The 13174-nt window shown below is 31.4% G+C and overlaps 1 protein-coding gene and 1 pseudogene across 1 annotated transcript; one reads left to right on the plus strand and one right to left on the minus strand.

The window, feature by feature from the left end:
* The first annotated feature begins 138 nt into the window (after positions 1 to 138).
* On the plus strand, positions 139 to 6156 carry LOC114417794 (annotated as a pseudogene).
* A 3962-nt stretch (positions 6157 to 10118) lies between these two features.
* On the minus strand, positions 10119 to 12450 carry LOC114419834 (PLASMODESMATA CALLOSE-BINDING PROTEIN 4-like). Its single transcript, XM_028385631.1, has 4 exons — positions 12267 to 12450; positions 11637 to 11876; positions 11504 to 11540; positions 10119 to 10685 (listed from the first exon to the last, which is right to left on the minus strand). The coding sequence occupies exons 1-4, from the start codon at positions 12316 to 12318 to the stop codon at positions 10463 to 10465; spliced, it is 552 nt and encodes a 183-aa protein (XP_028241432.1). The 5' UTR covers positions 12319 to 12450; the 3' UTR covers positions 10119 to 10462.
* Between the last annotated feature and the right edge of the window lie 724 nt (positions 12451 to 13174).

Consider the following 13174-nt stretch of genomic DNA (forward strand, 5'->3'; position numbering starts at 1 on the left):
AAGTGAAAGACTCTATTTAGTATTTTACGGTGGTAAACTAAAAAAGGTGCGTGTTAATGTCACGCGAGCAAATTGGCGTCTAAGTTGTTGCTAAAAGTGGCGATGAACATTGAGTGGCACAGTGGCAGTTACCTGGAAGAACATGGGATAGGGCTGAAATATCCACTGTCTCACTCTCACACATGCCACCTTCACCTTAGCCTCTCCCTCTCACTCATCGGTTTCAATTTCAGTTGTTTATTAGAGTTACAATGCTATTACTATTGCCACCTCAGTCTCAGTTAGTTTCACAAACGCGCTTGCCTCTTCCCTTCAGTACCGTCAAACTCAAAGTCAAACTGAAGGTTGTGTCCGAAGCTGATGCCTTCCCTTCATTTCTTCCCAAAGAAGTCCACAGAATTGAAGACCCTTTTGCTCGAAGCCTTGCTATGCGGATTCACAGACTTTCAGTTTCTGTAATACTTACATTATGTTATTGTTATGCATGTGTGGTCCTTCTTATTTACTTCTGCTGTTACTAGTACACTATATAGTTTTTTCTTTAATATAATTTTTCAATTTCATCCAATGGGTTTTTGTGGACTGGGAGTGGAAGCACTCTGGTCTCTTGAAATGCACAGAATTTCTTCATTCATTAGCTTTTTGAGTCTATTTGGATAAATTTATTCAAAAATACTTCTAGGAGAAGAAAAAAATAAGAGTTTTTTCATAAGCTAAATTTAACTTATGCATAAGTTAAAAACCATCTTTTTATATAAGTTATATGAAAAAGTTTCTACTGATAAGCTAATTTATCAGGGCCTGTAGTTAGGTGCATTATGCTAACATGCTGAGTTATCCCCTAATGAAATTGAACCAGGTGTGTTTGGATTAATGGAACGCATTGACATTAATTTGGAATTTTGGATGGCTTAAAATAGGATGGAATGTAATGTAATTTCCTCTCTTTCCATCTAATACCTTTATCTCCTTACCATATGTTCACTTTCTAATCAATGGAAACTTTCCTTCATTTCATTATAAAATATTCAAATAATGGTATGATAATTGCTTACATTTCGTTCTATTTTTCACTCATCATTAGATATCCAAGCATAAGGTCTTGGGCTGAATTAAATTTGAAGACCCAAAGATAGGATTTTTAATTCAATGGGTATTTATCACAATCAAAGATCTTGGAGACCTGAGACTGGTGATGGCTATGTTAGGCCTCCAGTTAAGGTGTACAGTAGGAGAAATAGAATTAGGTCAAATTCATGTGGGCCTGCCCCTGTTAATGAGGTTTTGTAATAGGGAGAATTAGTGATGAAGTTGTTTTATTTTTTTCTTTTGACGGTGAGATGGAAGTTATATACTGCTATGAATAAGGAAGTGAGAGAGTAATAGTCTGTTATAACTTAAGGAGGAGAGACTGAGAGAGAAAGAGTCTATTATAAATAAAGAAGTGGCAGAAAGAAGAGTCAAGGTCTGTTTGAATAAACTTCTCAATCAACACTACTAGAAATTTAGCAAAGGAAAGTAAGAAGAAAAAATGAAAAAAAAAAGCTTATGCATAAGCTAATTTGTAGAAACTCTCTCATAGAAGTGAGGAGAGACCAGGCCTTTAGAAGTTCCTGTAATGTTTGTGTTACCTTTTATCTCACCTTTCTGTTTTCTGTTGGAATTCTCTGTTCCGGAGAAAGAGTGAGGGTGTTATCTTCAATAAAGACTTTTCATTCTTCTAATTTTTGTTATTTTCTAATCCAGCTCTTAACAGGCTACCCATTGTAATATGTTCCTTTAGACGGTTGTTGTTTCTATTTCCCTCCCTACCAACCAACTCTTAAATTGAATAGCAGCAATGATTTTTCTAAATAATTCTTTTTTGTGGATTATTTATTTTCTTTTATGTCTCACATGAGACATAGACAAGTTTATTTCATCATTGGAGAATGTCTTCTTATTTCACATGCTAGGTCTCCAGGATCCTAAGATTTTGTAACCAGTCCTAACTTATTAAACCTGTAGAATTAGATGAAGTTTTGCTTCCTAACACGTATGAACTCTCTTTAATTCTTCTCTGCCTTCAAAATATAGTTTATCTTCCAAATTTCCAAGTGTAGCAGAAAAGTTTGGCAAGTTATTTAGGCTTGTTCAATTGAGAAAATTGCTCAATATTTGAGAAAAACATTTTTGATCCTATAAGTGGTGATCATGGATTCATGGTCACCCCATGGTGATATGTGTAAACCTACTCTACTAATTTTTAAATGCTCATTATTTATTTCCATAATTCCATATGACCCAATCAGGTTAGGTTCTCTGAAAATCCTATCATGAGTAGTTGTGTGAAGCCGTTGATGCAGAACATGGTGAATCCAGTTGTCCTTCTACATGGTTTTGACAGGTGCTCAAAACATGCAAGAGACAGAATTAGTTTGTACATTTTTATGCTCAAGTTACCTTTAGATTTCATTTCACTTCTTCTCATTGTTCAGCTCATGTTTAGAATGGAGATACACATATTCATTGCTTGAGGAAGCTGGTTTTGAGACATGGGCAGTTGACATTCTTGGTTGGGATTTCTCTGATCTAGGTATGCTTTATTACTTCTCCTATGTCATGTTCATTCCTTTCTTTCTTCACTTTAATCATGCATTCTTCTCTTTTTCCTCTTATATCCATCAGAAAAACTTCCTTCTTCATGTGACGCGGTAGCTGTTATCAGGTACTTGAGTTTTAATTAATGCATGTCTTGAATCCTGGGCTTTGTAATGATATTTTTTGTCAGCTTTGTTGCCAGTGTGGCTATTGTAAAGTAGTATAACTCTAAAAAGTAGACTTGTTAAATTGTTATCCTTTTTTTTTCTTCTTCTTCAAACTTTATGAATTGGAGTAAGAAATCATTTATACAATATGCTTTGACTTGTTGTTCATCAGTCTATCTTCTGAAGAAATGGTTTTCTCCGCAGATTGACAAATTTCTTTTGCACCTCTTTTGTTTTACTTCCTATTGTTTCAGTATGTGTTGAGGGTTAATTGGATTTATCTACCAGTTTTGGAAGTCTCACATCAAAGGGGCAATGATATTGGTAGGCCCAAACCTTGACTCTGCAGTTGCCAGTGACTTTGCGGTATCCAGAAGCTGCACGTGCTATACAATAATTTAATTTCTGAATATTTAACCTATTTTGCGAGGAATTTTTTATTAAAAAACAATTCTATCAAGTGATTCTGTTGTGATCTGGTCATTTATATGCCGTTCATTTTTTCAGGTAGAAAAGCTTGTTTTGATTGATGCTAGTGTGTATGCAGAAGGAACAGGAAACCTAGCAACCTTACCCAGAGCTGCAGCCTATGCTGGGGTGAGAAGATATCCAACTTAATAAAGGATTAGACCATGGGCACATATACATGCAATTTTCTAGAAAATCATGTCTCTATCTTTACCAATGTTCTCTAGCCCAAACTGAATAAATTCATGTGTATATTTAATTATCTAGAATATCATTTCATATTCTTTCTAGAGAAATTTATTTGACATAATTCATTTTACCCAACTAAAATGAAATTCAATTTAATTTATTTTTCATTTTATTTTGGTTCTTGGTAAACCTTCAAGTAACTATTTTTGTTCTGCCATCTTGTAAGTCAATATAACATAATGAATTGAGCTTGGATGGCTCTTGACCTCTTTGAGCCATTTCATATTTTGACCTAAAATGAAGAGCTGTTAACTTAATTTCAAATTGAAATATGCTGAAATTATAATCAATCTCAAGGAGGAACTCGTATAGACTAAGTTCTACTCACAGAAATGGAGCCCAATGAATTAAAAATAAGCAAGAAAGTGAATAATCAGATTTGAATAGACAGATTCTACTCTCCTTATCAAATCTGAGGTAGAGGTAGTTGTTTTAGCGGGGATAGCATTGATTGTACTTTGGACACACAGAAGGTTAAGGTTGGGCCTAAAAAAGCCCTACAAGTTTAAACTCATAGGTGGGTGTTTTTTTCTGCACTTTTGGAATTGCTTCCTGCATTCCGGAAGCAATATGAAAAGTGCAGGAAACAATTGCGCATAGGCCTATAGGTAAGTGGAGGAAAGTTAGTTAGAGAGAAAAAAATATTTAGATATGATATACAAAGAAATACTGTGCGTGTGGGGGGAGGGGTAGGACACATTCTTTTATCGGCTTCTTAGCTTATAACTTGGTTGGGAGCAAACATTGCTCTTACATGATTGCAATACTTTTTTTTATATCTACTATCAATACAGATCTCCCTTTTACTAGATAGGAATTGATTAGTAGTTTAGTACCATTATTTGTACATTGTTCATTGATTTTATTTTTACACTCTTTCAAGTTGGAGCATATGAGCTTTATGAACCAACATTCTTGCATATGCCTCTGTAGTGTCTCCAACATCCTTGAATTCTCTTTCAAACTATGGTTTATGGATGTCCTGTTATATTTAGGTTAATTTCTTTGAGAAGTTTTGTCTTTAACAAGCTTTATCTTGAGTGGGCGTTAATATATTATCATTTTTATTTATGTTTAAAATTTGTTACATCAGTCGCTGTTAGATCCAGTTGGAAGTTGTGCTCACCATTGGCTCTATTTTGAATCAGGTATATGTATTGAAGAGCATTCCATTACGCTTATAAGCTAACTATCTGAGCTTCACTAAATTCACTTTTAGTACCAGCCTTGATGGGACTAATGTGAGTTTCCAGATCCTAACATTATCACTTTAGATAATATGGTGTACATGTTCTGTATTTACTTTCAAGTCCATAATACACCACTTGGCACATGCACACTTTGACACCTCAGCATCACAAGCTGAACCATATTATTGTTTATAGGTAGCCAGAGTCCAGACATAATATATTTGTTTTAAAATTGTTAGGAGTATTGTATATGGTTTATTGGATGTAATAGCTATATAAAGTGCATCACACTGAATGGCACCCATACATTGTCATCTTTAGATGTTGTAGAATGAAGTTAGGATAACAGGTCTTTGTATAATCTTATATAGATTGGACGTTTGCATTGTTTATTGCCTTGGTGGGAAGACGCTACAGTTGATTTTATGACTGGTGGTGGTTATAATGTTGCCTCCCAGATAAAAAAGGTATTTCCAGCATTACATGTTGAAAATTGTTATTTTATTATACTGTTTTGAAGGCATCTAAACTATAGATACCCTTTTAATATGGATGAATACTTTGAAATAAGATGCCTATGAAGCATATACGTTTTGATAATTCCATGAGGTACTGCATTCCTTTGACGTACTCTGCGTCTCTTTCCTCCTTCACCCCTTCTGAACTGCTAGTGTGTCTGATAGGAACCTATCCGAACAAATTAAGCCTTTTAAGTTTTATTACACTTGTAGGCATAAAAGGGCAATTGTGCCCTAAGTTAGTTAGAGGAGAGAGATTGGGCGAGTAGGAGTCTGTTATGCTGGGGGGAGTTCTTTTCGTTAGCCTCATGGATGATTTGGAAAAACATTTGGAGTCTAGAGGATATACTCTGATATGGGGGAGCTTGCTCTCATCTTCTACCTGTGTCTTTCTATTATTTTCTTTCTTTTGCAGCATCCATTTGATACAATACGTATCATTGGTGCTTTCGTTGAGAGTTGATGTTGCTGAGTCCAAACATTATAGGTTATCAAATCAGTTCTTAAACCTCATGACCAAGCATTATAGGTACACACTACCCAACTTGGATCTCTGCTTATCCAACTTGACATGCTGGGAAATCTTGATTTTGAAATATGATTCTCTTATATTGCCTGCTAATACTATGACTGCAGTTGACTTATGAACTTTTACTCTTTCAGCGACTGCATTGTGAATTGCCTGATGCCATTATACGCCAAATATCCGATTGTGGTCACCTTCCTCATGTTGAAAGACCCGACTCGGTGGTCAAATTCATTGTTGAATTTGTTCAGAGCAAAACCAAGACAGGAACTGAATGTGTTTAACCAGTATGACAAGGAAGCATGCAGTGTCCATGTTATAGTTGTGTTGGACACTATCCATGTTAGACACTTTAAATATTTCTAGTTGCATTTTTTAATTTTTTTTCACTGTTATTGTTCTCTACTTAATTTACTCCAATACAAAATAGAAATCACAAAAACAGTTATACCATAGCATTTTATTATGTCTTGAATGATTCATGCTCACTTTTGAAACATCAATTCTGTCTTTTGATTTAAGATTTGTGTTTATGTTTATATATATTGTATTATAGACATATTGTATCCTATACTTTTTAAAATATGTTGTATGATGTGTCCGTGGTATCATATCAATAATCAATATCATGTGTTAATAGGAGTAATTTAGTTGGTGATAAATTTTAAAGTTGTGGGAGAATTTGAGTTCAATATCCACATAATACATTTTTAAGAAGGAACAAGGAATTTTATGAGTGATTAAGTTCTGGATTGAAGATTAATTTTATAATCCATTCAAAGAATCAAAACTTATGAAAATATTTTGGGGTCCTGAAGAGTGAGAGACTTTGATTAAGGTGGTTAAAAAAAAGTATAAAAGTTTAACATCTTTTTGTGATTTTCTATCAGAGAAGACAGCAGAACAGTAAAAAGGAGCCATCAATTATATAGCTAAGTATAGAGGGGTAGCCTCATATAGTTTAGTGGTAAGCCTTTGATATGCTGTGCATTCATCGATTCTTTTGAATGTTGATGAGTTTTACTTGTTGACCCAAAATACTAACATATGCCATATTGAAAGAATATCAACTTTCAATGCAAAAGTATTATTCGGAGATAGTTCACATTGAGGAATATCAACTTTCAATTGACACGTATTGTTCGGATTTAATTCTTAATAATTGTTTTTCAAGAGTTTGTTGAGAATGACACTCCCATTTTTTATGTCATTAATTTGGACGAAAGGACCCTCGAAAGCAATCCGTCATTGAGAATATATTTGTGACGATGGCAACATGATTATTGAGATGGGTAACCTAGCAAACTTTACAAATTGCTGTGAATCATGCTTGTCTTGTCTACCTTTAGGGAGTGTTTAGTAGGAAATAAATTTTTTATTTCGTGAAAATCACATGTTTAATATGCATTTTTTTAAAATAATATTTCTAACAAAGGATGTTTTTGAGGAAATTTTATAAATATTTTTTAATCAATTTCTTTTCTAGAAATTTTTTCATGGGAGAGATGAGAATTTTATTCTCTCGAGATGGAAATATGTTTTTTTTTTCTTTTACTGAGTAAAAACATCATATTACTTTTTATTAAATTATATAACATGATAAATAATTAAAAATAATTAATAAAAATATGTGTAACTCTTTGATTTTTAAAAAAATTATCCAGAGATTTTCAATGATCAATTAAACAAATTTTTATTCATTCCTTGAAAATATGATTTTCAAAATTTATGATTTCCAGGTATATGTGTTTCTCTTCTGTAAAATGTTCCCTTAGTTATTTTTTGGCTAGGATGTTAAGTTACATAATATGTGTAATATGTGTTTGGATGAATGTTCATAAAATTAATTTTAATTAAAATTGATTTTAAAGTGATATTGTTTATGTTTGGATGTTTTATTATAAAATTAAGTTATGAGTAAAATTTAATACAAAATTTGAATTTAACGCAAAAATCACTCAAAATTATTTCATTTTAGAATCAATTCTAAATTTTTCTCCAACTTAAAATTAAACATATGAAAATATATCGAAAATTAATTCTAAACTAAGAATCAATTCCTGAAGGCCAAGAATTTTTAGGGAGTGTTTAGTAGGAAATAAATTTTTTATTTCGTGAAAATCACATGTTTAATATGCATTTTTTTAAAATAATATTTCTAACAAAGGATGTTTTTGAGGAAATTTTATAAATATTTTTTAATCAATTTCTTTTCTAGAAATTTTTTCATGGGAGAGATGAGAATTTTATTCTCTCGAGATGGAAATATGTTTTTTTTTTCTTTTACTGAGTAAAAACATCATATTACTTTTTATTAAATTATATAACATGATAAATAATTAAAAATAATTAATAAAAATATGTGTAACTCTTTGATTTTTAAAAAAATTATCCAGAGATTTTCAATGATCAATTAAACAAATTTTTATTCATTCCTTGAAAATATGATTTTCAAAATTTATGATTTCCAGGTATATGTGTTTCTCTTCTGTAAAATGTTCCCTTAGTTATTTTTTGGCTAGGATGTTAAGTTACATAATATGTGTAATATGTGTTTGGATGAATGTTCATAAAATTAATTTTAATTAAAATTGATTTTAAAGTGATATTGTTTATGTTTGGATGTTTTATTATAAAATTAAGTTATGAGTAAAATTTAATACAAAATTTGAATTTAACGCAAAAATCACTCAAAATTATTTCATTTTAGAATCAATTCTAAATTTTTCTCCAACTTAAAATCAAACATATGAAAATATATCGAAAATTAATTCTAAACTAAGAATCAATTCCTGAAGGCCAAGAAAAAACAAACAGGCACATAGTCTCAAACAGGTTGGAAATTCAAAGGAATCATTCTAAGCATAAATAAGTACAAACTCAAATTTATTGGAGGAATCATGCACAGTATCTATAGGGAAAAAAATCATGAAACGATTAGGCTAATGTTTTTTTTAGAAAAAAGTATATTCGTTGATAATATAAACCATTTTCCCATTATCAATCAATAAGAAATTATTATGTCCCTCCTATAACAAAAAAACAAAACAAAAAATTATTGAATTTTATAATAATTATGATTTTTAACCTTGGTACATGAAAATTAAAATCTATTTTCCCATTAATAGACAAAACAAACTAAGTGGACCAAATTTCTGAAATTTTAAGTATCAACTTTTTGGATTAGCTTTTTAACAAAATCGTGAACAAGAAGCAAGCTATGGTTGTTCATTATTTAATTTAAATATTTATTTATTTATTATTTTAGAGACAACATTTAATATTAAGTATATTTTAACAATTCTTCCCTATGTCTTTTGCAATTAAAAAAATGCCGATGAAAGCATGTAAGATTTTTTTTTTTTTTATTTCAGATTTGTCGGCTATGCATGGCATGATGTCAAACTAAAATTATTCTCAGTTTTTATTGACTTTTATAGGCAATTACGTCCAAAGGAAAAATTGTTCCACAGCATGAATGAAACGCCACAGCGGAAAGAGAAAGTGATACAAAATTCACAAGTGACCTTTGAACCACATTTACTTTTCTTTAATGCACTGGTTCTTGTAGCCTCTTAAAGTAAAAAGAGTACCACGGCACCAATTTTTTTTTTTTCCTTAGATATAAAGCTTAATAGTAATTTAAAAATATTAGGCAAGTAAATAATTCATAAATTATTGAAATGAAATATAATATAATAAAGTTTCCCTTTACATTTTGAGGGGGAAATGGCGATTAAGCAAAATACATTGCAACATTCAACGCATATACCACAAAATAACATTAAAAATCATATTAGTGTGTGTTTGAATTAACTTTCAACTCTATCAAAATCAGTTCCAAAATCAAATAAAATTCAATTAATTATTTCTAAAATTCTTCTAAAAACGAAAAATGATAGAATACTTATAATATATATATATATATATTTGTTTGCTGAAGGTCTAAACAACAATAATTGTTTTAACTTTTTTTAATTTTTTACCATATTTTGAAATCAATATTAATTCTAGCATATCCAAACATATATATAATGTGTTTGGATATATAGGAGAATCAATTTTGACCCTCAAAATCATGGTGGAAAATTTTAAAAAAAAATCGAATCAACTATATGCTGCTTTGACCTTCAACTTGATTTTGGAACTGATTTTGCTAGAGTTCAAAGTTAATCCAAACACATTCTGTGAGGTCCTAAATTGCTAAAATGAAACAACTTCAAATAGTATAGCACAAGAGCTTTTAGTTAGTCTTTGCGCACCCAACATGAAATTAAAAAGGACTAAAACTAGAGAAAATGAATGGGAAATAATGAATGAAAAATGGCATCAAATTCAAATCAAGAAGGGAAGAGTTAAAAAAGGGAAAAAAGAAATATTTGAGAGACGTACAGTAGCCAGCTAACATGAAACTGAATGATGAATAAAATAAGAGTATATATATGGGGTAGCCGGATTTCATTAAATTAAAAAATAGTGTCTGTCATAGTCTTAGATGTACAAATGGAGAAAAGCCAAGAGGAAAATGATCAATCAAATTCTACTTCCTCCAAATCCCCCATTAGTATTCATACTCAAAATATATCACCACTAAACAAGAAAACCAAATTCCCTACTCTTTTTTCACAAGGAAGAGGAAAGAAAAACAAAAAACAAAAACGGTTTTGCTTGAATTGTTTGTGGATGATTCCCAGAAGTAAAATTACATGAAAACCCCCGCACGAGTTTTTTTCCTAGTCCAGTGGTGGCACTGTACCTTTTAGTCTAGATCCTGATTGCTAACCAAAGGGTTACAACAAAAAAGAGCAATAGCAACTTAGTATCGTCGGTGCCTTTTGAATTAGCTCCATTGTCATTGTTGATACCAGTTGTAGATGTTGGACTCATTCCAAATGTGGTGGGTGTTGTACTTGTCCCTGGAGTTGTACCACCTGTTGATGGTGTTGTGCCTGGTGGTGAACCAATAGATGGTGTTGTTCCTGTATTGCTGCAAGAAAGCCAAAACAAAAAGATCAATATATGGGAATATAAGGTTGGCTTGGTGGTTGGCAATGAAACTTAAGGGTGAAGGAAGAGGTCGCGGGTTTGAATCCCTCTACTGACATTTCTAAAGCTGTCAAACTAACATTTGCCGATAAAACAATCAATATATGTAATAGGTCTTGAAGAAAATTAGGATGAATAACCAATTTCATTGATTAAATTACATATTATACATAAGTACAGACATAGGAAATGTTTGTGAAACATCCAAATAATGCCAGCTCATATTTCAACAGAATTAGCATGTGTGACATTGCTAGTAATAAGATAACTTCTCTGTAAGAATGTAATTCAGCATTTCCCCTTCAGGAAGGTGAGTACATGAACCCAAATGAAAATGGGGCTTTAGCTTTGTGTATAAAACAAACTAGTTTCAGAGCTACATTGCCAGTTTTGAAATTAAATCAAATGAATCCCAGTTTTTCAAATTTTCGTTTAGATTATGCTAAGTGAAAATTAGACATTAAGTAAAATAGGGTATAATGCTGAAAATTACCAATGCTTTCCATCACCTCAAAGAAAAAAGTGGAAACTTGAAAAAAGACTATAAAAGAATAGAAAAACTGGGTAAAAAATGACATTTACATTTTTGTACAAGAAAAATGATTTATTTGAGGATGGAAGAATAAAATGTCCAGCAGAGAGGAGGAATTTTCCTCAAGATTCCAACCTCACACTCAATAGGCTAAAAATTCATTGAATATGCATAACTAGTAAACCAATACAAAATCAAATAAGACCCATGATAATCAAGAAACATACCTAGGACTTGAGGGGTAGACGCATCCAGATGATGCAGCTGTAGAAAAAAACACACAAGAAAGAGAAGAAGATTAGTAAAAGTGAAATTCTAGAATATGTACCAAAAAATAGATAGGTTTGGAGTTATACTTACTAGGTGGATTTGCATTGGTTGTGGCAGCACCTGCAAAATCACAGGTTCCCGGAGCATTGCCCTTTCTCTGGTAATAGCTATTAACTGCATAGTTACAGTGATCCTTCACAGTGTTGGGTTGGTAACAAGCTCCATTTTGGAGAATAGGGGTACAGTCAGCTCCACTTCCACAAGCATAATCTATTGCTTTCTGAAGGGTTTGATCACTCACACCATCTTTGCATAAACAATAAAGAGCACCTATTGCAAATCAAATCAAATAAACAAGAAACGGAAAAAAAAAATTAGCTAGTTCACACCATAATCCTATCTTATCAGTAAAACAACATGACAAGCATGTTTTTCTATGCAAAAGAGATCAGAATTACATTAAAAAAAACATATATATCATTCAGAATTTCCTTTAAAATCACTATAAAATCTTTCATCTTTCAGCAGAACAGTAGAAAAAGACGACCCTTTATAGAAAAGACCCAAAATTAAAGCATGGAACTAGGAACCACAACTAATCATATGAACCCACCTCAGAAAATTAAAGGGTGAGTTATCATAATTTTAAAAAAGAAAACTTTTTGAATTAAATGTTGAAACTTGAGAGATAAAACACACAAATCAGTGCAGGGTACTTACTTGAATGATCAGTGAGGGCTAGGAAAAGCACAAGATACACCAAAAGAGCCATAACAAGATAAAATTGTTTTATTTTGAGGTAAATTAAATGAGCCTGATGAAACTATTTCTGTCGGAGGCAGAGAGCTGAAAAGAATAAGCGTTAGGAGAATAATGCGTATTTTCTAGGACAAGAAAGGACTAGTCTTTGTCTCTGACTCTATTTAACTCGCTTGTGTTTTACTCCAATATTAAATTAATTTACGTTATTAAATTATATTATATATGCTACAAACATAGGGGGGGCTGTTATGGGGAATTGTGTACATACCACATAAGCTTTTTGGAGTTGTAAGTTGTTGAATGGCCCTGTCTTTGTCATATTTTTTGAACGGTACGATACACGTGTGGTTGAAAGTTAATCGTTGGCTAAGAGGGATGAATTGCGATAAATTGAGATGAAAGTGGGAGGAATGAAATAAGACTAAAGAGAGTAAAAAAGTTAACTTATTTGATTGAAAGGAAACAAAGTGTAAAAGAAATGAAAAATTTAAATTAAAATAGTAGATAAATAATGAAAGAAGTAAAAAAAAAAAGTAGAAATGAAACATATATCATTTTCATTTTATTAAAAGAATGCATGTTTTCTCTTAAAAGATGTTATAATTTTATTTATCTTTTAATTAATTAAACGCTAATAGTTGATTATGCAAATTACATAATTATTTATTCAATTTCATCCAAGATCACATGAAAACAAAATCTGAACTAGTGACCACGTAATCAATTATGTTATAAATATAATCAATTATGTTATCATCATAAGAATCTTTTCAAGATTAATTTCGACAAATATATTAGTATTATAGTGTTCTTTCTCACCATTTTTTACTTTCATTACATTTTGACATGAAAGTTAAAAAAATAAA

Source organism: Glycine soja, chromosome 7 (assembly GCF_004193775.1).
Source record: "Glycine soja cultivar W05 chromosome 7, ASM419377v2, whole genome shotgun sequence".
NCBI classification, from domain to species: Eukaryota; Viridiplantae; Streptophyta; class Magnoliopsida; order Fabales; family Fabaceae; genus Glycine; species Glycine soja.